The following is a 27,235-nucleotide window of genomic DNA, read 5'->3' on the forward strand; positions in this document are numbered from 1 at the left end:
TGCAGTGAAGGTGCCGCTCTTTTGCGATCGTCAGATCCACCCGTCGCTCCTCCGCGTCCAAATATGGTCACTTCAATTTACTGGTTGCAGAAATTGGAAGATGGCAATGGCTAGACTGCCCAAGTCGAGGCTTCAAAACTCCACAAACCCCAACGGGTGATGTCACGATGACCGCGACCACGTACATTCGGTCTAACGCACGGAGGAAGTGATGTTTGTGTCGGTGACGTGGCAGGAACTTCCCATCGGAGAAGCACTTAGCTGACTGACAAAAAAGTGTAATGTAATACTCTAATTCTTTATTTAAATATTAGTTGTTGTGGGGCGGCTGGTGGCGCAGTGGTAAGGGCAGCTGCCCCATGTACAGAGGCTCAACGTCCTCGACGCGGTGATCCTGGGTTCGACTCCCGACCCAGGACCAGTTTCCCGCATGTCTTCATCCTCTCTCTCCCTGCTTCCACATTGTCTCTATAAAATAATAAAAAGGCTTGTGAGTGACTGACAAGCAGTCATCCACGCCCTCCACCTGTTTTAACGGAGTCCTCCATAGCTGCTGTTAGTTTGATCCTCCTCATGCTATCATCCCTCACATACACACTCCGTCAGCCTCTTAGTGTTTTGACAGCTGGCTCTGATAGGGTCCTATTTTAAGTCCGTGGGTGTATCCGTCTCCCTGCTGTCATATGCGTTACATAAGTGGCGTGCCCGCCCGTCTGATTCGAGGGTGTCGGTTTGACGGGCAGAGCGTGGCGCGGTCCAAGCGGCCTCCGTCAGACTGGGATGTGATTTAGATGTTGCCGACACTCTAAACAATGAGCTAATCTTATGAAAGCTTTCACTTTTTTTTTAAACGCACTCAGCAGTTTGCAGATTGTGCAAATGTGTGTGTAAATAAATATATATTTATATATTGTTTGAAATGTAATCACAGCAGCACGCCACAGACTTCAGCCTTTCGGCCCATGGCGTCTTGGCCTTCACCATCTTGGTTATTGCAACCTGGTGACCAATATGTGACGATTAACTTAAAACACACCGTGAAAACGAGTGAGACCATAAACTCATGTTTACAATGTTTACTGATAGAAATCAAATGTGAATTAGGGTCATTTACTCATAGACTTCCATGCAATCAGACTTCTTTTCCTACCAGAGGAGTCGCCCCCTGATGGCCAGCAGAGAATGCAAGTTTAAGCCACTTCAGCATTGGCTTCAATTTTTTCAGACCTTGAGCCTGGACGATGGCTTATCAATCTGTTGGTTGTGGGTGGAGATGGAGGAAGGAGATGGAGGAGGGCCTTCTTTGGAGGCTTGGAGGCAGCTTGTACCATTCCAGGGCTTTGTGTTTTTTTTTTTTTTTTTTTGATAAAAGAAAGGAGAAGAAAAAATGAAATGAAAACTGAAGATACTGAGGCTGTGTACATGTGTGGCAGTTCAGTGTGAAAATCAAATTCAAGCAAGCATATAATAAATAAATGACTATTATTGTTGCATGTTTTCCCCTTTTTGTGTGGATGGAAATGTGAGATTTAATAATTCCTTTAGAGTAGTGTTGTGTGACATGTTGACTCACGTAGGTTTAATTGTCTTTCCGTCCTGCAGGACCTGCACACCATCTACTGCCGCCTCTACCACATGGACGTCCTCTCTCACCTCCGGGAACATCAGCTCAGGTGAGTCATTTTCATTCCACCTGAAAAATACAAAATAAAAGGCATTCAGTGTCAAGTGTTGATTTGATTTGATTTGCCGCTAAGAAAACAAGGCTTATCGGTTTATGATTACAAACGTGGATTAACCTTTTGGCCTATTTTCTGCTTGAACTGTTATGTGGCACACCTTACTACGCAAACAGGTTTAAGTGCTGCTGAGATTTATTTTTATGTGTGCCAGGTTGGTTTTATCACTCATATGGCGTTCAGGCGTCTTTTAGACGTTCTCGCATTCATACCAGGCATGTTTGAGAATGTTCTGCCTCTCGTCTGGAATGTCGTCTCAGCCAGTTCGGCTCATTTGTAACAGGTGACGACACTCGAGCTGCAGGTTCGAGCCCTCTTGTGTTTACAAACTCTGGTTTCTCATAAATGGTGTTCAGGCGACCAAAGACTCATCAAAGTTCTGCAGAAAACTGTGTAATGTAGTTTGGCTGCAGCCAGAACTTGAGCAGCGGGTCACGTTAACGCTCTGACAGACAGTCACGATGACGTCTAAAAATGGGAGTTTAGCATTGACATGTGATGGATTTGGTCGAGCTGTGTGTAAGTGCGGAGAGATGAAAGTGAATATGTTTGTGTTTCTGTCTCAGGTCGATGTGTACCTCGGCCAGGTACGAGAGACACGAGGCCAACCACATCCTGTTCTAGTAAGTACAAGCAGGAAGTGGCTTCCTGCTGTCTTCCTGCTGCACTCACCCTCTCTAGATATCCAAAGTTTTGCTGGGGAAAGTTGTTGTTGTATATTTTTCATGAACTGGTATTTTACCCAGCTCCAGAGTGAATGCTTCCATAATTTGCTTGCAATTCAAAAACGCCAAAGCGACAAGAGCAAGTCATAAAAACTGAGTGCATCTCTCCCAACATCCCTGATCTCAGTGTTTCCATAATCCACCTCATAAAAATACCTTCTTTTTTATGCTATACTACACTTTATCCTCGTATAAATCCTATTTGCAGTCTAATATCTTGTGTTTTGTTTCCAAACTGGCTTAAACTTTCTCTAAATAAGAGGGAAAAATGATGACGATGTTCTCTGTTTTTGTTGTTGTCAACACATCCTATTAAAACGACCAAAAACTCTCAATACTTACAACCTGCCCTGCTCTCAGGCCCGTCCATTCATTACTACTAAAGAGGTAAGTGGAATGAATAGTGTTTATGCTAATAGATGAACAGCCGCTGCAGCAGAGTGGATCATCGATGCATTCAAATAGACTTCAGACAACAGCAGTAGCTCGAAGACACAGGGAAAGAAGATTAGTGAGCTTTTTTTGTAGTTTTGTCATCCCAAGATGATCCGTTAAAAATGTCCCGACACATTCAACTTGTATCTCAACGGAGCCTTTTGTTAAATCTAACTTGCATGTGATCATTTCACACGACGCCTCACTATTTATGCAAAGAATCACAGCCGTGCAGAAATGTGGATTACGTCTGCTGGATCATAAAGTGTCCAGCTAAAACCCCAAGCTGTCTGCCGGACGAGTTCTTGTTTAAGATGCCACAGTCTGGAAGAGATCATCGATCTATTGATCCGACGGTAACGTCGACAGGTCCGCTGATGGCCTGTCTGTCTGTCGGGGGGGGGGGGGGGGTGTGAGACGGATGTGAAGACGGATGAAGCAGATGGGGAAGATAAGTCATTTGAGCGTGGTTGTACATCGGAGAGAGACGAGGAAATGAAACGAAGTGTGGGGAGAAAGGAGGAGCTGCCGAAGAGCGATGAGGAGGAAGTTGCCAGAGGTGGAGGGAGGACGGAGACGGATGAGAGGATGAGAGAGAAGCTCCACGTGCTCTTGATGTTTAATCACGCTCGCTGGAATCACATTAGACACTCGGAGGTTTAATTTACCATCAAATAAACTCACGGAAGAAGCTCCAACACACTCTCCTGTCTCTACCAGGAGCTATCGTCTTAAGGACCTTAACCCAGAACAAAGCACCTGCCATCGCTAATTAGTCAGCACACACACACACACACACACACACACACAATGCAGACGAAGCAATGAAAGCAATCAGCGTCTCTCATGAAACCATAATGGTGGTTAATGTTTAAAACTCCAGCAAGAGACGCATCTTTTTATTTCTCCTTTCAAACGCGATCATGTTGGCATTGCTGCTTTTACTACCCAGCATGCAACTGTAAAAGATACCACGATGGATGGATGGATGGATGGATGAATGGATGGATGATATACAGAGTAACCAGGCACCAACTTCAGCTAATTCTCAATTCTCTTTTTTTATTTGTCGATTATTTTACTGATTATTTGGTTGCTTTAAGAATGTCAGAAAATAGAGAATTGCGATTTAAAAAAACAACAAATCACAATCAGTTGATGGTGAATTTCCCTTATTTGGATAATCGTAAATATCGTCACACGTGACTTGACAAAGATGTGCAGCTTGCATGGTAGGAAAAATACAGGACACAACAATATTTATTTTATTGATCCCTTATTTATGCAGAGAGCTGATGATTTATGATCATCTTGATTAATTAAGACTTTCTCACCATGTGATCACTTCCTCTTCATAAGGAACGTTTGGGGTCGATGAGAAAACGTGGACCTGAATTCGTGTTTTGTTTGCCTCGTGAGGAAACTCGTTTCATGTTGCAGTGACGGGCAAAGATTACGTGACTCTTTCCCATTGCAGACCTTTTCAGCGTGACTGCCGTCTTTAATGGAGTCTCTCTCCACATCATGTCTCTCTATGGTCCCGGCATGCTAAGAATACATTGACGCTTATGCAAAATGCAGCGCTCGGAATTCAATATGGATGTGCACTTTACGTTTGCTTTTCCCTCCCACGTGACTCCTACATGTTTGCATGCCTTGGAAGAGAGGCCGCCCTTGAATCCACGATGTATGGAATAGTTCAGCTTCACTCAGATGATACTACGACAAAAATACAACACAATGAGACTTTCTGGGCTTTAAATGAGCTTTTATATTGACAAACTTGATTCAGATGGGATAAAAAACATCTCATATTTCTTCTTAAATATGGTCCCATGGGGGATCACCTGAAGGGGCGGGGCTCTAAAGTTAACCTGCCCAGTAACCCAACGTAACTGGGGAGATGAATACAACGAATTAATAAAAAAGGTTGATTCATTCTTAATGATGTTTGTGACATAAGTGGAGTGTTGGAAGTTGACACTCCGGCGTGTTCTTCCTCTCTGTTCCAGCCCAGACAGCGTCGCCACCTGCTGGTTCATCCTGCTCTCTGGATCGGTCTTCGTCAAGGAGCACATGTACCTGGCCAGGTGCTGGTACGTAACACACACACACACACACAGACACGTAAAACAAGGTGTCATATTTCCGGTGAGAGTTGTCTGCTGCGTGTTCATCTGTGAACGAGGAAAGGTGTGGAAAGACGGATTTTACTGATGTGGAAGGGAATGTTGGATGTCTTGGTTTAAGCGTTGGACACTAGAGGCGTATTTTCATTTGCATGTTAATATATTTTTCTCACCTGTATCCAGGCAATGCAAGCTTTCACATCAGCCACAGAATTTCGCCTTTTTTTAAAAGAATTTGTACAAATTTGCACAAATTGGCTCTGCCTGCTATTTATAGATCAGACAGGGAATATTTGCAAAGATGGCGGGACAACCTCACTTTTATCGACTTCTGAAGTGTTGATGAAGTTGGTTTGTTTGTTTTTGTTGTTTTTTTTTTTTTGAAGGATGAAAGTGACGTTTATCCAACAACACAACAACACAAAGCACCAACTGTAGCAGAGAGAATAGTTAGTCGAGAATCAATAGCCTCAGGGCTAGCACTGACTGTGTGTGTGTGTGTGTGTGTGTGTGTGTGTGTGTGTGTGTGTGTGTGTGTGTGTGTGTGTGTGTGTGTGTGTGTGTGTGTGTGTGTGTGTGTGTGTGTGTGTGTGTGTGTGTGTGGGGTGGGGGAAGGTTGGTGCCTTGCAAAGCACTGTAGGGTGTGTACGCGTGTCAGTAGGGGAGGGGGGGGTCGGTAAGGGTCACGGAGGGAGCTAATGGGGGGAGCAGTGTGTGTGTGTGTGTCATCTGTATGTTGCAGCATCGATGTGGGGACCATGCATTTAATTACAGGGACATTGTGGGGACTCATATTTTTTTTTGGGGGGGGGGGGTGCACGTTGTCGTGACATGAATCATTACATTTCAGGGTGAAGACTTGGTTTGATGTTCGGGTGAGGGTCAGGTTACAGTTAGTCTTCAGGAAATGAATGTAAGTCAATGTAATGTCCCCCAAAGTCAGTGTGTGTGTGTGTGTGTGTGTGTGTGTGTGTGTGTGTGTGTGTGTGTGTGTGTGTGTGTGTGTGTGTGTGTGTGTGTGTGTGTGTGTGTGTGTGTGTGTGTGTGTGTCTGTCCACTGTGTGTGTGTGTGTGTGTGTGGGGGGGGGGGGGGGGGGGAATGCGGAACCCCTGGCAGAACAGTGGCTGGCCATGTGTTCCTGAGCAGCCTGGAGCCCAAAAGCACATCCAGGCAGGAAATGAGCAAGACACACACACATACATTCTCTCTCACACACACACACACACACACACGCACACACACACACATTCACAGCGGTCAGAGCAGAACAGAGTAAAGCGGGAGGGAACACACACACTCCTCCCTCAGTGAAAGAAAAACCAAACGGCTTGACAGTCGCCAACTTGTGCTCTGAGGAAACTTTTCCCTCGTTCACCCGGAGGATAAAACGCTGGGATCTAAAAACCTGGATCACTGGACTATCGCCCCCCCCCCGCCTGCTACTTGTGGATAACATGCTGGATATCATTTCACTTACAAGGACTCCAGAGAAGCAGACCCCCCAAATCCACGTCGGCGGTTAGTGATCTCAAAGCCTTTTTTCTGGTTTTGATTTTTCTGTTTGAGATTCTTTTAGTTCAGTGGCTGTAATGCGATGAACATTTTTCAAAACTCCCTCTCTCTTTCTGCCTGCGCATGCTTCAACCCCCGCCGTGCTCCATTTCCTGCCTGCCGTCGTTTCAAACCGACTGGATAGCCAGGAATTCCCCCGCGGCGCTGCGGCAGGATGGCTTCCCAAAAACACACCGCCGGCTCCCGGGCCGATTATCATAACTAGGAAGAGGCTTCTCTTCTCATAATCATCATAACATCATAATGAAACATATCTAAATGTTATTATGTTATTGATGATGCAGTGTACCGTGGAGAGCAGCACGTGCTTTACGTTAGACTGAACATGTGTATCAAATCAATATTCTGAGCTCGTTATCGTGTGAAGAATCAAGTTTACACGCTCTTCTCCTTCAGGTTACAGGTGATAAAAGTGAATTATTATTATTAGATGCCACTATAAACTAGCATTTCTGACAAATCTAAGCTGAAACACTCTGATTGGTGCTTATTTCTACATTTATTTATTGCTATAGTTAGCATCGTGCCGGTTCCCGGTACCGGGAAATGAGCTCTTTGGCAAACACGTGTTTCTGATACTTCACCACAACAGCGTGAGCCGAGTTTAAACACAACAAGGCTGTAAAAGTGGGACTAGTCGCCGTGGCAACGTTTTTTTTTTTGCGATCCCCTTTTTTAAGACAAAAAGCTTCAAAAAGCAGGAGATGGATATTTGCTGCCGTATTCAATATCGGAGAACAAATCTTCCAAATCCTCCCAGACCTTAAAGTAGGCATCGAACCAGAAACCTGCAGACTTTCAGACGGGAAGCCCAAAAACGCTGATTCATTTCGGGGATTCCAGACTCCTATAATGAAAGCGATACTTAATGACATGTGATTGACTGGAGTTTAATTCTGTATCCAGTTTCAATAAAGAGCCGAGTGTTCACAGATCGGTGCGATTTCCGAGAACTTGTTTGAAACTTCCCTGGAAGTAAAACATTGACAACATTCTTTTTCCCTCCGGTGTTGGAACAAGATAACGGCGAGGTAATCTACAGCAGTGTTGAAATCAAATGCACGTTCAGCCGAGTGTGAGTGTTTTCTCTCTCCGAAGCTAGAAACCCAAAGCTTTAGCAGCAGCTCGGCCCTTTAACCCATCCCTGTTGTTTTGCAAATGAAGCGTAATGTTTCTGAATGCCCCCCCTACGTCATTCCTTTGAGTCCGTCTGGCAGTTAGACCGTGGTCTGCGGTTTTCTTTACTTTACAGTCATCATTACCGTCCTCGTCGCCATGGAGACGTGGGTGCCAAATGGGCCCAGAACTCTGTTTGACTCTTTATTTCTGACTCTCTCAAACTTTGCATCGGCTCATATTGCACCTTCAAAGACTGCTGTCTGCAGCTTGAAGCCCTCTTTAAAAACATAACGATGCACTAAATAGGTTCGGGCATTGCCTGTAATAAATTATATATATTAGCGTAAGGTGCGGACATCGTGAACGTTGTGAAACATGGCCGACAAGGAGCAATAAAGTTGCCCAACTAAAACAAATACCTCTCCATTTGTTGTGTTTCTAGCTACGTCTTCTTCTTCTTCTTCGTCTCTGTTTAATGGCGGATTACTGTGCTAACTCCTGATGAAATTTATGCCAAGGCCGAGTTGCCTTATTCACATTTGGAGACTTTTCTTTTGTCGCAAAAACCAAGAATTTCGGGCAAGCAGACGGGTCATTTTGAAAAGTCCTGTGTCAGCGTTTTCTGGACCGCTGTGTTGGTTTTGGCATCTTCAGACCCGTGGATTTGTTAAACAAACTGGACTATTTCATGTCTCACCACTTCCTTTTATGACTTTTATTCCACACCTTTATTATCATTAGTATTTGGGACTCGTGGTCACATCTCTGGTTTTTGACAGCAGCTCATGGTGTGTGTAGTGCGTGTAGGTGTGTGTGTGTGTGTGTGTGTGTGTGGCCTCGGCCCTCTGTGCCGGCTGTCATGGTTTATTGCCCCGGGGCGCTGCAGCTGTCACCGGACCGGGGCTGAACCTGTTCTCCCGTCTGCCAACAACTTGTTTCTGCAGGAAAAGAGGGGGAGAGAGATCATCACCTGCTGAAATCCAGCACAGGCACAGCTTTCAGTGCTGCGGGAACAGCTTCCATGCCGAGGAAAGATGGCTTATTTAAAAAAGAAAACAGGCTTAATAGCTCATCCAATGAAATGTTTCCGTGAGAGCAGCAGCTCCCTTTAAAGAGTCCAGGACATAACTGGTGATTTTGACTTACTAACTGGAGTACAGTGATATCTACTGCATTAGTAGAATCTACTTTGATTTAACCACCACATGAAAAACATGTGACATTTATCATTAACGAGATATTGAATGACCTTGTATCGAGATAGAAGAGTAAATAAACCTTACACCGAAGCCGTGATTCATCATCGGTTTGTTTGACAAGCTCACAGCTTTTATCGGTTTGTCTTTATTCCCTCTGAGAGACACACCGACCGACGTATCAGATCTCAGGTCAGATCTCAGGCAGTATTTGGTCAGTTACTCTCCGTGAGTTGACTCTTGCTTTGTTGATTCTTCTACTTTTTGGCAACACAGTCGATGTTTGTCTCCCTCCATACATATTTATATTTACATTTACATATTTACATATTTACATACAGCCCACTGTTACAAAGCAAGTGTCGCTGCATTTTGCACATCGCATTGCACTCTAATGGTTTTTAATGGTCTTAAATGTTTTTATGCGGCGGGGAACGCCACTCAAATTCTGTTATATTGTTGCCTCAACCTCAGAATAATGACAGTAAAAGCTGCTACTACTACCACACACACACACACACACACACACACACACACACACACACACACAGCGAGGAGGCTTGGCAGGCTTTGTGCAGCGCTGACAGGGACCATGCGTCTCGCCTCACTGGAGTGTGGAGAGATCTGTCAGAGTCGGGCTGACCTCCAGGCTAAAGGCTCTGAGAACTCTGCAGAGCCCCCAGACCGCATTCCTCCACCGGGAACTCTGGAACCACGCCCGGGTCTTCACCTTCTGGTGGGCCTGGTGTTGTTGTTGGATTTATTCATTCACTTACTGGGCTTCGTCATGCAGGACCTCATGCTTTTTTTTTTATCAAACCAGTAATATGATACTTGTTTCACATAGATAAACAAGCAGCACATAATTCCTGTGGGGTGTGAAACAATTTCTGGAATTTTCGCTGCTGCTGTTGTTGTTGTTGCCCCTTGTGTTTGCAAGCATCTTCCCTCAGTAGAGCCTCGTTGACAGATGACAGTAAACGCCTCGCCGCTCTCTGGATGCTTCCAGCAGCCGACGCCGACCGCAATGCAGGAAGTCTAGACTCCAGTGATTGATGCAGATACAAATTATCAATAAACACATGTTAAAAGCATAAATATTGCATTGGACCCCATTTCTAATTTTGGTTACTCCCTAACTTATTGGCTTCTTTCTCTGTAAATGCCTATGAAGGACATTTCTACTAGCTGTTTAGCCTGGTCATCGGTTTGTCCAACGGCAGCTTTTCTGCTGCACCGAAGCTTTGCTTTCTCTCCCGTTTCCAATGAAAAGCTGCTCGTCCAAATTGGAGAAAAAAGGAAAAGAGGACTTTCATCATTGTTTCCATTATCAGAAACCATTATGAAGACAGGCTTTCATCTCGGCATTAAATCAAGAGGCTGAAATCGTGCCAGATGAGTGATGAGATGGAAGTTTGCTTCTGTTTTTTTGTGTTGGGGATGGGTTGGAGGCAGAGAGAGAGAGAGACGATACCATCAATCTGCTTCTCCAACCGCCATTAAAACTCCCAGCAGGAGAATTAGCTCGCCAGCTAGCCAGATGCTAAATAACTGCAGGAATTTAACAACTTAGTCACAGCATAGGAAAGCCCATTGCTGTCGCCAGATGAGTGACAACATTGTCCAGCAAATTTCTTTTTTTGGGGGGGGGGACCTGTGTAGCATGAAAGCATGGTGGAATTAGCTTGCTAGCCAACTAGCCAGCCTCTAAATGAGTAGCAATTTAACAACTTGATGTTTCATCCGCACAGAGCACATTGCTATCGAGCGACAACTTTGTCCGGCTCGGTTTTTCCTTTTTGTAAGCAGTAGTGTAGCATGAAACCATGGTGTAACTAGCTAGCCGGCAGCCGCAACTTCAAGTGAGTCCCTCTTCACGTTCCACTCCTGTCTCTGGGAAGGGCCGACAGTGAGAAGAGGAAGGGAACGCAGGATGGAAATGAGGGTGAAATAACATGCAAATAGGGAGAGTGGAGGACCAGACATGTTTAAAAGGAAATATTCAAATGGTTTGGGATGGAACAATAAGCAGAGAAAGAGAAAGTATTGGTCGGGATGTTAGTGGAGGTGAAGGGCCAGAGCAAGAGTGAAGGAGAGCAAAGAGAGGCTGTAAGCCGGAGGGAAGGAGGGAGCGTAACCAGAGAGTGAAAGCTGGCCGTCTCCCAGCTCAGCACGCTTCCAGAATTAAAACCAGCCGCTCCTCCACGTCCTAAACAATGCAGAGTCGCCACTTTTTACGGCAGCGAGATGTGTTCACAGGTCTGTTCTCAGGGATCAGCAAACACGGCTGATTGGGCCAATCAGACGGGGGCGTCGCTCCCACGCTCGGACACGGGAACACGAGGCGTGCGTTATTAGCGTCCGCCGCTCGCAGTGGGAGTTTTGGAAATATCGTTAAAGTCAGTTTCTACATATCTTTCTGAAATAATTTTAGAATTCTACCTTCTTCTGCTTTGCTTCTGTGACAGAGAATATCATAGTGTTTTTTTTACTGTCACCAGTAAATATTAAAGACCTCTACTTGAAAACACGCCGTACTGTTCTGCCAATATTAAGTACGGGGCTTTTATTGTGAAGGTGAGAGCGGAATGAATGGATCTGATGTTTGCTGCTGTTGTTGAGGGTTGAAAGGAGTAATAAAGTTGTCTTGTTCCTGACTACGCTGCCTCCATGTTGTTCTTTCGTAACCTTTCGTCAGCCGGTTACAGCGTTCTCAGAAATGAGTCATTTAAACACAACAAACATGGGAAATAGGATCCAGGTTGAAAAACCCACATGTGACCCCAGATGATGGTGTTTATAAATCTCACGTCGCCCATGAAGGCTTATTGATCTGGTGGTTGGGCAGACACCACTTTAATGGACTTCCTTCATGTCGTTAAACAATGGAAGAAAAGATGCTTTTTGAACATATCTCTTAAAAAAAGTTGTCGTCTCCGAGGAGATTTCACCCTCGGATGCCTTTTTAATCTGTTATTTCCTCTTTAAACGTTCATTGACTTTCTGCTGTGGTCGGTGGGAGTTTTGAGTCGTATCGTCATCGCTATTTGTATACGCGGCGCCCTAGACTCCATTCGGCCAGATGTTTAATATCAGGCGTATGGATGGCAAACGAATGTTGAACGTGGAGGCGATCCTCTCGTTTCAGTCAGTTTCAACAAACGTATGAAGACATCCAGCACCGTCGGTAGTTCAACTCTGATTTCTGCCGATGTGATTGACTCCATCTGTCGCCGTGACAGAATTCTCGTTTTGCTCATTTATTTCCTGTGCTCTCTCTCTCTGTCTCTCTCCAGTTTTGGCAAGCAGCTGGGGGGCAGACGAGGCTGTGAATGCATCACTTTGGAACCATCAGAAATGATTGTGGTGAGTAGAGATGCTGCCTCTCGAGCCCCTCCCCTTGATTTCCTTCCCGTCTCTGTCCCTTGATGTCTTTCCCGTTTTTCCGTCTTTATTTGATGGCTCTATCACATTTATTTTTTTTGCCCCTGTGTTCTTCTCTCATGCTTTTTCTCCCTTTCTTTCATCTCCCCCCATCTTCTCTCTTTGAGCTGATATTCAAATGAGCTTCATTGGCCGGATGTGTTGCCAAAGCATTTGCCACCAAAATAATTAAATTGTGTTATGTAGCAGTGTTCGAGCCCTTCATGGAATTAAACGTATAATCATAAGATGATATTTCTTTAAATGGAAATTACTCTTGACAAGTGGGGGTTGAATTATATGTGAATTATGTTTCAGATCAAATAACGGATATAATAGTGTTTAAAAAAACAAACAAAAACATCAGCTGCTACAGAGTGTTGCATCATGTGTTGTGTTGATTGGAGTGGGGTCATAGCAGGGTCATAGCAGGGTCATGTCATGTCTGCGTTTTCACCAAATACATAGTCCTTCACCCGTTTTGTCCAACTGGACTGGAGGGCAGGCTGAAATTGGAGCATGCAACCATTCTACGGGTCGAAACCTTTGGACGTCACGTGGACCCTCACGTGGACCCTCACGGACCCAAACAGACTTAGAACACTTGAATCTGCCTTAAATAGCACCAGAAAACCAGCAGCTGCAGCAGCTTCACTCGGGAAGCCCCTTTCACTTCTTGCACAACTAACACATATTTAGTGATCCGTGACAGTGAAATAAATGACGATGAAGCGACTCCTTTGTTCCCTGTTGCTCCACTGTCTTTAAAGAGGAGATGTCGGAAGGGACGTGTGCAAAAGTCCGAGTGGACGAGTTGGAAGTCGACTATCTTTGCTTTAGCGATCGGTAAACATGGCAGTAAATGTCAGCCTTGTGTTTGACCAGTCAGTGTCGTTCAGGGCAGCACGCTCCACCCCGACGGCTCCACGGATGAGAAAATGAGAAAAGGGTGTTATAATAGCGAGGTGCTCATTCATCAAGGCACTTAATCCTAAACTACCCCCGTGGGTCCATTCAGGGCCATTCCAACAGTAAAAGGGAGCGGAGGGAGCCGTGGGGATGTTCCAGGTGTGATTGGGTGACACTGTGAATGTGAAGGTGGGGGTGGGGGGTAGAGGAGGGGATGGAGGGAAGGAGTGAGTGCTAGAAAGAGAGTGGATCAGCTGATCAGAGCCTCTGGGGGAACTTGAGGTGTTCTTTCGTCTCTACACATGTCTGTTTTCAAGCATTTGCATTTTTTGTCTGAGAAGCAGGAAATGAGATTATGCGGAGGCTGTTGTTGTTGTTAATATTCAAGCGTATCCACCTTTAATGGTCTGTGGTGCAGCGGGGAGGGGCGGGTCTTTGGATCTGAAGGATCAAGAATAATTTCTACGTGAATAACAGGAGAATGCACTAAAGCAAGGGGGGGGGGGGGGCAACATCACAAACTCAAGGGAACTGCTTCTGTGCTCGTTGCACAACTGTCAAAATATTAAAACAATGAATATATATATATATATATAGTGGCACATCTTTTCCCAAATGCTAAATAAACACACCGCAGCACTGGTTGAGTGACAAATGATTTCTAGGACACTTCTTTAGCAGCGAGCGATTATCATACGTGGTGCCTTCAAATATATATATAAAAAAAAAAAGAAGAACCCAACAGAAAAGCTGCGTGAAGTTCCAGTTAAACACAAACACCAGAGCAGGGGGCCGCGCTGTAGTCACACCGCATTGCAGCCGATCAACTAATTAGGGCCATGGGAATAGTAGAGGCAGCAATTTGTGGTTATCGCCATGATTGTGGTCACAGGATGGACAGGGGTGACATTCACAGACCGACAGGGCGGGGCTGTGTGTGTGTGTGTGTGTGTGTGTGGGAATGCAGGGGGAATGAAAAGGAAGCAGTGGGGGAAAAAGAGGGAATTAAGAAACGAATGAATAAAGCAAGAGAGGCTGATGCACGCTGGCACGCACACGTCGGACGAGGAATGTAAAACGGACTTTAAGTGGTCGGAGGAAACAGGAAATCTGGTCACGCTGTGGCCGTAACAGTCAGGGAGGAAGACTTCTCGATGGCTGACAGAAGCAGCGGTCACGGGTTAGATGAGGGTTGATGAATGTTGTACAGCGGTGCTGTCCATCCACAGCTGATTCAGAGTCCATTACAGCTAAACTACCCATGATGCAGTACTCGTTCTGTACATTACACGAGGCGTTGTTCTCCTTATGTTCGACCCACGGCAGCTATTGAGTCCTGATTCAGCCGGTGACAGGAAATCTTTGGGTCGCATCGTCTCTCTCTCGCTCTGTCGGGTTTGACTTTACAGCCTCTTTGCTAATCGATGGCAGCCTCGTCTTCAATCAGACGGCCATGGGCGTGCGAGGCCAATGTGAATGTGCACATGACTACTAAAAACTATTTACGAGAAGAAAAGAGCATAACAGTTGTGATATGAAGTCAAACTAGCGATCGTAAAACATTCACCTGTCAGAGATAATACATATAAGTTAAAGCAAGGAATATAAGACTCATGTTTGTCAACATATTTAGATTTTTTTTTTTTAATGTCATCATCTCTGACATAACGGGGCTCAAACGACTCGCTCAGAAAACAAATTCCTCCCTTAAACAACAGAAGCCTGCAGGGAATGAGCTGTATGGCTGGAATCTGTGTGCTGTGCTGTTTTTGTTTTTTCTCTCTTCTGCCTGGCGAGGATATTTGTGTATTTACGGTTTCCTGGAGGAAACTGTGGCCTCAGTGTATGCTCTGAGCGCGTGTCTCAGACGGCGAGAGAGAGGGAGGGAGAGAGAGCATGTGAGTCTGTCAGTATGCAACGTGTTGAGCAGCTGAACTCCGACTTGAACTCCGAGACGACAACGCTCACCAAAGACCAGAAGAGAAGCTTGTTTTTGGCCTCGTCGTGAATCCATTTTCATGATTTTTCGTTGTTGTGGACGCTCGACCTGAAGGATGTTATGTTGAGGGATTTTGGACCTTTTTTTTCATCTTTTGTCTAGAAGGGTTTCCCTGCTGTTTTTTGGTATTTCCTGCTTTTATGCGTTGTTCTGACAGCGGCCTCGCGTCCGGATGAGTGTGCTCCGCTGGCACCGGCTCTCTGCGCTCTGGAAGAACTGGATGTTCAACCAGGAGCCAGCAGAAGAGCCGGGCCAGATCCCTGAAGCGGACCCACAGAGGAAGGAAGGCAACACCCTCCAGGGTCGCGATGCAGACTCTCAGGACTTGACGGGACTCAACACCCAAACGTTGGATTATAAAGACCAGACCGTCGGGAGCCAGAACTTGGAATGTACAAAACTGGTTCCCGAGATCCAAAAGTCCGACCTCCTAAAACGTAGCGCGTCTGAGCTCGGCTCCCAGGTGTCCTCCAGCTGTCCCCACAAACCTGAGAGTTGTGGGTGCGAATCCCGTAGAAGCTTCTATTCTGAGGAGGGTGTCGACTGTTTATTGCAGGTGGATAACGGCAGCGAGGGGGACGACGGCTTTCTGCAGAGGGACGGTTCCCAGCGGCGGTCCAGACGGCGCTTCAGGAGGGTCAACCCCAGGGGGGAGCGGGAACTCATCACGGACGGCCAGGAGCCCGCCGGCTACAGCACGGTAGGAAGAAGCATGACTCTCTCTACTCGGCATGTTCACTTTCACATGAAGAACATGAGTGTCCTCAGCTTTAATACGGACTGCTAGAACAGTGTGGTAATGGTCCTCTTGTCAACGGTTTTGGAGAAGATTTAAAAGCACAGTTGGAAAAAAGCTTTTTGCCAGTTTATATTTGTTGCCTGATGGTTCTAAACTATTGTCCTTGAGTGCTCACAGAGACCGTAAACCTAGAGAAAACGTTTTTGATTAAAAAAAAAGGGGATATTTGTAGGTAAAAACCCAACTGGGTCTCTCTGGAGACTGCATGTGTCAGAAAAGTATTGAAACTGTGTGTGTGTGTGTGTGTGTGTGTGTGTGTGTGTGTGTGTGTGTGTGTGTGTGTGTGTGTGTGTGTGTGTGTGTGTGTGTGTGTGTGTGTGTGTGTGTGTGTGTGTGTGTGTGTGTTGAGTTTCCCTCCCTCTGATAGCATCACTAGAGCCAGCCGTGTTGTCAGTTACAGTTTTGACTAATCGCTGGAAGCCACACTTTGCCACACACACTGTCACAATGACACACACACACACACACTCGCCTCAGCTCCCTTGGGTGTTACAACAGGGCATAATGGAGAGCTTCACGTTTCCTCTGCGACCCTCAGAGACGATTGTTCCACTTTTCTAATGTTCATTTCTTACCTTCAGCATCGTCGAGTCCCACTGCATTATTGTTGTGCATTTATTTAAGGGTTAACCGCTCTGATGTGCCAACGCAGCACAGAGAAGCAGGACGAAAACAAGTGGAACAGCGTGAATGTCCTGGAAATATTAACAATTACGTTAGTAGGTTAATTTGAGCGAGATCTCCCAGCCAGATGTGTCTGAAACGACCACCGCTGCATTGTGTGATTGGATGAATACAAACCCATGATTGGCCAACGGATCGCCGAGACGCCAGCGGGCCTGAAGGTGTCGTAAAACACACTTCATTCAAACTCTAAAACAAGCAGCCATGCATGCGGACAGTCGTCTCCAAGTCGTCACGTTAGATGCGTCGTCCGTTCTTGCCAAAAACAAAATTAAACTCACGAAGCTGCTCGCGGAGCAGAGTTGGTACAGCCATGTTTGTGCCGGTGGTTCGAATCTGAACGCAACCAATGGGCTATAAAGCGTCGTAAAATTCAAACTCACGACAAGAAATCTGCTGGAATTCATCGTTTAAGACATTTTATACAATCTGAAACTCAACGAGCTATAAAACCACGGAACGGTGGCCGAGTTCCAGCGACGTAAAGCAAAAAGTCAAAGTGTGTCGTGGTAGATCTTTTAGCTGAGTCAGCAGGCGGTCGTTAGCAGCGTTAAACACAGTCATTACGCAATAAGTTTGATAAATAAAGTTTGATTACTGGTCACCCAAAATATTCTGGAGTTAGCTGCCGCAGAATGTGAGATCAGCCGCGGACAGACACAGGAGGTGCACACTCACTCACTCACTCACTCACTCACTCACTCACTCACTCACATAAACACATGACCAGGTCGCATGATCCTCCTGGGGGAGATGATAAGAGATCCTATGACATGCATTGTGGCTGAATGGGGGCCTGACATGCTCCCCTGTTCTGTTGTTTCATGAGAATATAGATTAGAGGCATGTATCAGCACACACAGGTGACACACACTCCCATTATTATTATTATTATTATATTGTTATTGTTATTGTTATTATTATTACACTCCCGTCATGACTCCTTTCTCTTCTCTTTCATGTCTCTGCCGATGTCTTCAGGATTATGTCAACAACCAGGTAGGAACAATGAATCGGCCTTTCTCCGCTCTGTGTACGTCTGTGTGTGTTTGTGTGCACGAACGTGGACGTGAGTCACTTCTGCTGTTTGAACGGGTCACACGCATGCACGCCGCCTCCCGACGCCGTGGGTGGCGACGGGATGAGGCGAGCTCGGATAAACAAGACCCATGCTGAGTGCAACAACGGGCCGTCTTTGTTTTTTTGACATTTAAACCTGACGAGGCAGAGAGACGGCGGTTGAGATGACTCGGCGGTTTTTCTTTTCTTATAGATTCTTATAGTTCTCTGCCGTGCGACGTGTGAGACACCATGACGCTATCGGTCTAACCATCTAGCGCACTCTCTGTGGTTTGGTTGGCCAAGCGCCGATTCTTCTACATTCACTGTGTTTGCAGAGAGAGCCATCACAAAGCAATACAAAAATAATTCAAGTCAATCTTCACAGTGTGAATACTACCTTGTCATGAGATTGCAATAGGAAAAAAAAAACCTTCATCAGGAGCAAATTGAAGAAATTCAAAGTACATTTTTTACATTGTGGCTCTGAACTGAGAAATGTTTTTTTAATCAAACCTGTACTTGCTAAGTGCCAGATCTGTCTTTGCACCTTCTGACAGCAAAGGACTAAATTTAGGATTTTTCTGATCAGGCAACACTGACGTAGCCGTGTAGTAAAATGTGTGACTTTTAAAAACATCTGGTGATCCTTTAAGTCCATGCGTGTGAACGTTTTCATGCCGAGGTATTTTCCTGCTTAAACACGTCTCTGAATTAGAGCTCGGGTTGTGCAGACGTTTAACTGTTTTTCAGGTTGAAGTGTTGAGTCTGCTGCTGTTTGGACAAAGGTGCGTCTGTTCGTTTAAATGCTTTACCAAGAGAATTGATTGATAATATGAGCAGTTACATGCTTTATCTCTGTATTAATGAAGCAACGGAGCGTTTTTAAAAAAAAACTGCCATTGTGTTTGTAGAGACGGACTTGATTTTCTTGGGATCACCCATTTGTGATGATGTCATGGTAATGGGTTGATGCTACACAGGCTACACATATAAAGTCTTCACACACACACTCAAGGAGAGCAGTTTTTCTGGCGGTGGATCAGAGGTCGTCGTTCAGAGGCCTTATTGAACTATAATAACATCAGTAATCCATTATCGCTGCCGTGCACCAGCGTCTGGTGTGTCTCCCCTCGCTCTTAATGGCTCGCTCTGGACTCAATGGAAGCTCCCGAAGCCGTGAATCAAGAAGAGTTCAAGAAGTAAAATGGTGCAGGAAGAGGAAGAAAACGTAGCATCTCTGGTGTCTTTAGCAGCGAATAAAGGAAAAGTGTCTTCCTTGAGGGCAGCTTCGTCCCTTGAACGTCACCTTCCCACGCGACAAAACGGCGTTGCGGATTCAGTTTTCGACAGATGCTTATTTCGCTTCCGATGTATCGAGAATGCGTCTCAAACGAGTCCATGGAGGGCTGCGTGGGGAGGAGGTCAGGTTGGCCTACGGGTCAGAAAACACGGACACAAACCTGCTGATTCAATCAAGCTTTGTTTTATTTCTACGTGTTCATCTTGTTCTCTGCGGTGACGGAGTTCGGATTGATCCCCATTGATCCGGTAACCCGATTCCTCTCCCCGCCAGATGACGGCGTGCATTCTCTCGCCGCCGCAACGGGCCGCTGGGATTCTCTTAATGACTCGTGACTCGTAGACGGACACACCGCGCAGAAACTAGACACGTGAACGCAGAGAAAGTCACTTCATTAAGACGTTAAGATCTGGGTCTTTCTCACCGGATACATTGATGGATAGATCGCCCTGCAAGGGAAACCTGCTCCCAGGGCTTTTACAGCCAGGCTCCTCCACACCAACCCTGGATCATTAATTTAACATGAAGCTGGTCCATATCTGCACCGGATCGTTCAGTACTAGAACGGCCGACTCTACGCTGTATCTACGGTTCGTTAGCTGCTCCGTGAGGCCCTTCGTGTTACAAGCAGCTAGATTTGTCTCGCTTGTGGAGAAAGAGTGCGTGAAAGCATGAAGCAGCATCCCCTCTGCCGCTTTGAAGCAATCGACACCGGAAACATCCACGTCTCTTTCAACATCTGCGGTTTAGCAAACTTCCTGTGTCACAACTCAAACCGACGACTGGCGTCTGCTTTGTTTCCCCCCCCCCCGACCCGAGACACATGCGAGTCAAGTGTCTCTTTACTGTCGACATGCTTGACCACATGTAGGAAGGTCACTGATTAGACATATCCACACACAACCAACAAATCACATTTCTGTTCTGGTCATAAATCAGAAAGAGTATATGATGAATAAAAAGTTGTTGAAGCTAATTTTGGGTTGATACCATTCGTTGGTATCCCTCTAAAATACCACATTACGACACCAAGACCTTTAGGACCACTATAGGAAAAAACCCATGTAGTGATCTTTTGACATTTGTAGATTTATAGATTTTTAGCAATTGGAATGGCGATAACCTCTCTTCTTATTGTCAATATAGCCTAAGAAAGTCCTCTGAATGCCCTTGGTCTCCTGTTTTGTGAGGCTGGGATTATCCTAGAGGTCACAACAGGTCATTTTAAAAAGTGATGCCAAAAAAACCCCCTCCATTCCATCCTTCTTTTGTGTGGAAGAGTCTAAGATTGTGTCAAAAGAAAGCTCCTTGGCGTGAACATTAACTCTCAATCTCAAAACTTTGCCCTAAATCCTCTTCATGTTTATGTAGCAACGTTGTTGCTAGATGACTAACTTCCCCTCGATGACTGATGACCTCACATTAGCTCCATCGGATGAGCTTGTTGCTCATCCTGCAGTGACATTACTCTAGTTACACTTAAGTCACCTTCTTACAGTCGGCTCAAATCGATGGGTGGCGTTTGAGTGGACAAGACGCAGCTGTGACTCATACGAATGCTTTGTCATAGTTGTGTCAAGAGAGTGGACAGTATTGGAAATATGACTCTTCTATCCCTCGGTGTGAAGGTCGTCCGGGTGGCGTGACTGGAAGACCGCACTTTTCTCCCTATCGGAACAATTTTGGCCAATTTCGGCCGGTAGAACTTGTTGTTCCAAGCCTGCTCGTGTTCAAAAGGCAGTTTTACGCAGCAAACACGGGGACATCTGGGAAATCTGTAGAGCTTCTATTTTTTAGTCCATTTCCTGTGCCGATTGTGTTGGAATGAGCTCACCGCCGCCGGTCAGTTTTACAGAGTTTTGCTTGGCATCGTGTGATATAATGAAGTTGTTGACATTCCCGTAATATTCCTGGCTTCACTTTCACGGCCCTTAGCGTGCGCTGGAGTTCATGCTTTTTTGAACATCTGCACATTACGCCGTGTGGCTCTTTCACAGTGTTTGGGCGTGTCAGGCTATTTAGTACTTTATTATTATTTTTTTTTTAGAAATACTGCTTTTCAGCTGTGGGTTTAAATGCGGACACAGTATGCAGCTTTTCTGTAGGTCTGTTGGTTTTCCTTGGACTCTTGTTAAAGCCCCCTTGCTGCTTTTAATGAACCCAGTCGGTTCCTGAGCTCATCTGGTCTCATTCTATCAGAATGCAGGTGGGGCCAGCTAAACCCCCAAGGGCCTCCAGCCAGCTCTGCCACTGCTAGACCAAGCAGGGCCCCCAGGGACTGACGGGGATCCAGGAACAGCTCAGAGAAATGGTGCAACTGTAAGAAGGGCCGCATAGTGTTCATGATTCAATTGTGTGAATGTTTAAAGTCAGTACCACGTGATCAACACGTTTAAAGGACGATCCCATCGGCATTCAGGTGACTCAGCAGCCAAAGAAAAGTGACACTTTCTATTTTTGTCTCGACTTCCTCTTTCCTGTTTTTTCTCCGATGTCGAGTGCAGCAGAGTTGCCAACAGAGTAGCCTTTAAAAAAAAATCAAACGGGGGAGGAAGGAAGGAAGGCGGCAGGGAGAAGATCTGAGTGAAGGATGAGAGGAAGGAGAAGATGAGTAGCAGCGGGTGTGAGTGGTGTGCAAAGTTGACTGAAGAAAAGCTCTGAGGGAGGGGGTTGAAGGAGGAGAAAGGAGGTGGTATGACGACTGGACCATAATGGGGTTGACGGGTAATGAAAAAGATGAGTGGGCTCGTGAGGCATTGGGGTGGGGGAGGATGGAAAGGTGAAGGTTGTGGGAAGGTCAGATGGGGATCTAATGGGAGGCAGGAAGGGGTGGGGTGAGAGAGGCCGATTCAAAGTGGGGTTAAGTCAGGAGAGTGAGGGAGGTGTGACATGTCGTATTATTTTAATTGTTCCATCACTGAGGTGGAACCGAAGGTGAAACCCATAGAGAGTTCAGTTTGTTGCCAAACAAAATATATGATCAACTTAATGGCATTATTGCTATTTTCATTTTATGGCTCCAAATATGAAGGGAAATCGTAACGCTGTCAAACGACCGACAAAACCTCAGACCTCAGTCGCTCCTGGACTCCTGCTGGACTCCTGCTGGACTCCTGCTGGACTCCTGCTGGACTCCTGCTGGACTCCTGCTGGACTCCTGCTGGACTCCTGCTCATTCATCCTCCACGCTCAAAGCACAAACACACTTTCTCTAAATAGAGAAGAGAAGATCTTTAAATAAAATGATCTGACAGAACCTTTAAGGTGGTATTTTTAACGTGCAATGACAGCTTTCTTTTAAACTGTCATCCTGGTGTGTGTGTGTTTGTGTGTGTGTTTGTGTGTGTGTGTGTGTTTTTGTGTGTGTGTGTGTGTGTGTGTGTTTGTGTGTGTGTGTGTGTGTGTGTGTGTGTGTGTGTGTGTGTGTGTGTGTGTGTGTGTGTGTTTTTGTGTGTGTGTGTGTGTGTTTGTGTGTGTGTGTGTGTGTGTGTGTGAGTACAGCGTGTCAGGGCTATCCGCTGTTTGCTGCTAATTTTAGGGATTACATCAGCATCGGCACTGAGATGACAACCTTGTTGAACTCCCCTCTCTGTATACTCCCCTCTGCTTCCTCTCTCCCCCCGTACCTCCTCCCCCTGCTATCTCCCTCCATCTAACCGCCAGCTTCCCTGTTTTTGATCAAATATAATATTTTTCATGATACATTATACTCTACAATCAGAAGATCAGAAAGTATATCCCGACGGTGGAAGTGAAAAAAAACAAACCTACATCCTGATGAAAACAAAGCCTCTCCTCTTCCTTGTTTGTTTAAATTTTTCATTCAAGTGTATCTGCTCCTCTCACGTTAACTTTTCATTTCTCCTTCGTGTCTCCGACTCACCGTCTCCTCTTCTTCACTTTCGATGTCTCGTTCTCTCATTTTAACGAGTTCACTACGACGGAGGGAAGACGATGAATTTGCTTTCATCCGTTTGTTTGTCCGTCGTTTCGTACGTATCGCCTCAATAGACGGTATGTGAGACGTGGACGTAGTCATGGTGATGTCACCCCCCCCGCCCGCCCGCCCTCCCTGAAGGCCAGTAGAGAGAATGCAAGCTTAAGGCACTTCAGGGTTGGCTTCACTTTTCAGAACTGGTAAATGACACATCTGACATTCATTCTGGGGGGAAAACAGACTATTATATCCAGATACACACTTTCATCAGCTTGGCAGTTAATTATTTAAAAAAGTACTTTTTCACTGCCTGTTTCATGTTGCAGCTCCTCTGGGCTTGAATCTGTCCATCTGTAGTCGGGAAGGGAAGGGCCAGTTTAAATAGCAGGAATTCCTGTCTTGTCCTTTAGAAACACACACACACACACACACACACACACACACACACACACACACACACACACACACACACACACACATACAAATACACAAACACTCACTGAGTGTGCACACACAAATATGTGATCACATGGTGGCAGCTCACAATCGTCTCTTTGTGGAGGTTGCATGAACGTTGGTCTATGTGTGTTTTTGCTTGGGCAGGAAATCATGTCCTGTAGTGAGGCTACGTTATATTTCTAACAGAAGGCAAGGAGACGTTTAATAGTGATCTTTTTAACAACATGACGTTCTCATACAACTAAACCTCACCCTCAATTTCAGTAGTTTGCGACACATTTAGAGCAAACCAAACCTCGAAACAGTTTCTGAGTTTTTCCGAAACAGCTTTGGTGAACAGTGATCGAACTCCATTCAGAAAACAGGTGTTTTAAAAGTTGTTTCCTTATCGTCTTGCAGACGGACCCAACAAACCATGACATCAGACTTTTTACAAATTGACGTCATTATGTAGTTATTTCGGCATCATTTTCATCCATTTATTGCCATTTAATCACATCAAAATTCTTTATTTGGGGTTCCTATAGCTATATGAAACCAGCCGTGAACAGTCAACCTATTCACGGTGAATCCAGCTCAGTGAAATTCTTGGAGGACCTCTGGGAAATAATCTCCAGATTAAAAAGTAATGAAAATAATATTTACTGTCTGTTCTGTAACTGAAACGTTTCCTCATTAGACGTGTTATAAAAGAGACTCAATGTCTTTGTGACTCTCCGTAGGAAAGTACAGCCACCAAACTCAGCACTTCTGTGTGTGTGTGTGTGTGTGTGTGTGTGTGTGTGTGTGTGTGTGTGTGTGTGTGTGTGTGTGTGTGTGTGTGTGTGTGTGTGTGTGTGTGTGTGTGTGTGTGTGTGTTACAGACCTACAGGGGCTTTAGTCAGCCGACTCTTTTTAATTAGCCTGGCAGAACTGATTAGCTGTAAGCAGTAGCCACACACACACACACACACACACACACACACACACACACATTGCAGTTGACCACGTTGTCTAAGCATGTGAAGGCATACAAATTAGTGTGTTTGGTGTCCCAGGGGGGCAATTGTCCGGGTAACACGCCGAGAGACGAGACCTTCTCTGAAATCACTGCCATGTCACGCCTCAGTGAGCAACACACACACACACACACACACACACACACACACACACACACACACACACACACACACACACACACACACAGGATGCTACACGTATGTCTAGTCATCGCAGACTGTCTGATGTGTGGGCGTCTGTCTGTCCGTCTGACAGCCTGCCGTTACATTTCCTGTCTGTCTGTCCTGAATTCCTCGAGTTTTCACAAAACATCGACCATTTTCTAACATTTTATATTTAAAGGGACAGTTCAACCTCTCAAACACCCAACCAGCTTGTCTTGCTGTGAGTGAGCCTGTAGGTCTGGTGATATCGGTGCTCAAAGCAGCAGAAGAAAAATCAACACCATGAATTTCATGGTGAACTGTCCCTTTAAGTTCTGTTTTTCCCCCTCTCTCTTAAATGTCTTCCTTTCCGACTTTCTCGCCTCTTTTCATTCGACCACAGTCATCTGACTGAACCCGCCACAAGCGCTCCCGGCCGCCGACGCGCTGTTCCAGGAAGTGTTTCCTGCGTGACGTTTTTCCTGCTTCGTGTGTCTCTGCTTTCTCGGTTTCAACGCGTGATCAGATGCATTGTGGGTGCTGCTGCTGCAGATGCAGAACTCTGATCATCATGAGTGTAAAACCTAAGATGCTTCTCCACTGCTACAGTTCAGAGATGCAGAGTGATATTTCCCTTTATGTGGTACATTAACTCCATCCTGTCTTTTTTTTTGGCTCCTTTTGTCTCTTCTCTCTGTTTGAATGTTGTCTTCTTATGTTTCCCTTTGATTGATTATGACCAGGTCGCCAAATCCTCAAACCGTCAGGATATACGTCGACGTTGGTCATTGCTTATAGTTCCTTAACAACGTCCGACTGATCGCTTTGTATCCCAAAGAAAAACAAGTACTTACGTTTCTCAAACGTAACGCTGTTGAAACGCCCTGAAATGTAAAACACGTCGGCAGAATTTCTTCCATTTATATCTGCAGTTCACCTTTGAGCCACACGAGGGAGCCTTAATCTTCGTATTCTGATGAGTGTAGCTATTTATTAGATCTGTAATTTATGGTTTCAGTGCTAGCGTTAACTCCACCTAAATGCATTTATTTGGTATGTTTATAAAGTGTGTATATGTTTTTTTAAGTTTGCACAAAACAAAGTTGTGATTTATGGAACGTTTATATCTCTTTGGAATGGCTGGTTTACCGATTCACCGATTTCCGAGTCTTAAAGTTCAAGGAATACAATCTTAATCCAAACAGGACCGGCTGGTTCAAGTGTTCCAGCAAACACTGAGTCCGACATCCACTCGTATGCACAAAGTTTTGCTTTGTAACTCAATCAATGGTTCCCAATAAAGCCGGCGTTTCTCTAAATATTTAATCGTCTGATTTGTGTTGAGAGCAGCAGAGTTGGGACTTCTCCTCACTGCAGACCGGCGGGGGGTCGGCTAAACGATGATGTAGTGCTGCACACACAAGTATGCAACATGGAGATACTGCAGTTAGTTCACACTCGCCTGAACCCACTAACATCCGTACTTTCACTCCCCACTTCTATCACGCTCTATTTCTATGTCTATTTTTCTCTCTCTCTGCTCCATTTCTATCTCTCTCTATCTTTATCTCTCTCTGGATCTATATCCTTCTCTATTTATATCTCTCTCTATTTCTGCCTCTCTTTCTATTTCAATCTCTGTATTCTCTATTTCTATCAATAGCTCTATAGGACTATCTCTTTTTTCTCTATTTCTATTGCCCTGTCTTTCTATCTCTCAATATATTTATATTCCTCTTTATAATTATCTCTCTATCTGTCTCTGTTTATCTTTGTTTTTCTGTTTCTTTATCTCTCGATCTATATTTCTACCTCATTCTCTATTTCTATCTCATTTTATCCCTTTCTCTATCTTTGTGTCTCTTTCTCATTTTTCCTATATTTCTATCTCTCTTTATTTCTATATCTCTCTTTATATTCCTCTCTCCCTCTGTCTGTCTATTTCTATCTCTATTTCTCTCTCTGCCGCTCTCTCTCTCTCTCCCTCTGCCTCTCTCTCCCCCCGTCTGTCTATTTCTATCTCTCCCTCTCTCTCTCTCTCTCTTCCATCTGTCTTTTTCTATCTATCTCTCTCTCCCTCTCTCTCGCTCGCTCTCTCTCTCTCTCTGTGTCTATCTCTCTCTCGCTCTCTCTCTCTCTCTCCGTCTGTCTATTTCTCTCTCTCTCTCTGCCGCTCTCTCTCTCTCTCTCTCTCCCCCCGTCTGTCTATTTCTATCTCTCTTGTGTACATAACACTCCTCTGGAGGCAGAGCTCCATGCGCTTGCATCTGATTGGCTGCGAAGTAAAAAGATGATGTCATCCCTAGTCGGGAGGTGTGTATCGTCTCGCACACACACACACACACACACACACACAGACACACACACACACACACACACACACACACGGAGGAGAGATAATTGAGGGTAGAGATCCTGGTTCATGGCAGAAAGAGAGAAGCATTGAAAGAGACGGATGATACAAGTTATCTTTAAAGAAAAGAGACGAACCTGAAACGGGAAACGGCTCGTTTGAGACGATGAAGGAGGGGAGAGGTCAGAGAGACAGAAAGGGAGAGGGTGAGAGATCTCCCCTCTGAAGTGGCTGTAAGAGGAGATCACATCT

At 45.4% G+C, this 27,235-nt stretch overlaps 1 protein-coding gene across 5 annotated transcripts in view; it reads left to right on the top strand.

Annotated features, from left to right (window-relative positions):
• rapgef6 (Rap guanine nucleotide exchange factor (GEF) 6) overlaps positions 1-27,235 on the top strand; it is a 105,373-nt gene that overhangs the window by 20,257 nt on the left and 57,881 nt on the right. For 2 of the 5 annotated variants that reach the window (XM_084028777.1, XM_084028778.1), the window contains exons 2-7: positions 1,603-1,673; positions 2,306-2,362; positions 4,912-4,995; positions 12,213-12,282; positions 15,804-15,947; positions 17,712-17,729. In XM_084028777.1, coding sequence (XP_083884903.1) covers positions 1,603-1,673; positions 2,306-2,362; positions 4,912-4,995; positions 12,213-12,282; positions 15,804-15,947; positions 17,712-17,729 — 444 coding nt within the window. Of the gene's footprint in view, positions 1-1,602; positions 1,674-2,305; positions 2,363-4,911; positions 4,996-6,362; positions 6,548-12,212; positions 12,283-15,181; positions 15,948-17,711; positions 17,730-27,235 lie in introns of those variants that run through there. The other 3 variants (XM_084028779.1, XM_084028775.1, XM_084028776.1) reach the window with 3 other exon arrangements.

The sequence above is a fragment of the Eutrigla gurnardus genome, assembly GCF_963514095.1.
Source record: "Eutrigla gurnardus genome assembly, chromosome: 15".
Classification (NCBI taxonomy): Eukaryota; Metazoa; Chordata; class Actinopteri; order Perciformes; family Triglidae; genus Eutrigla; species Eutrigla gurnardus.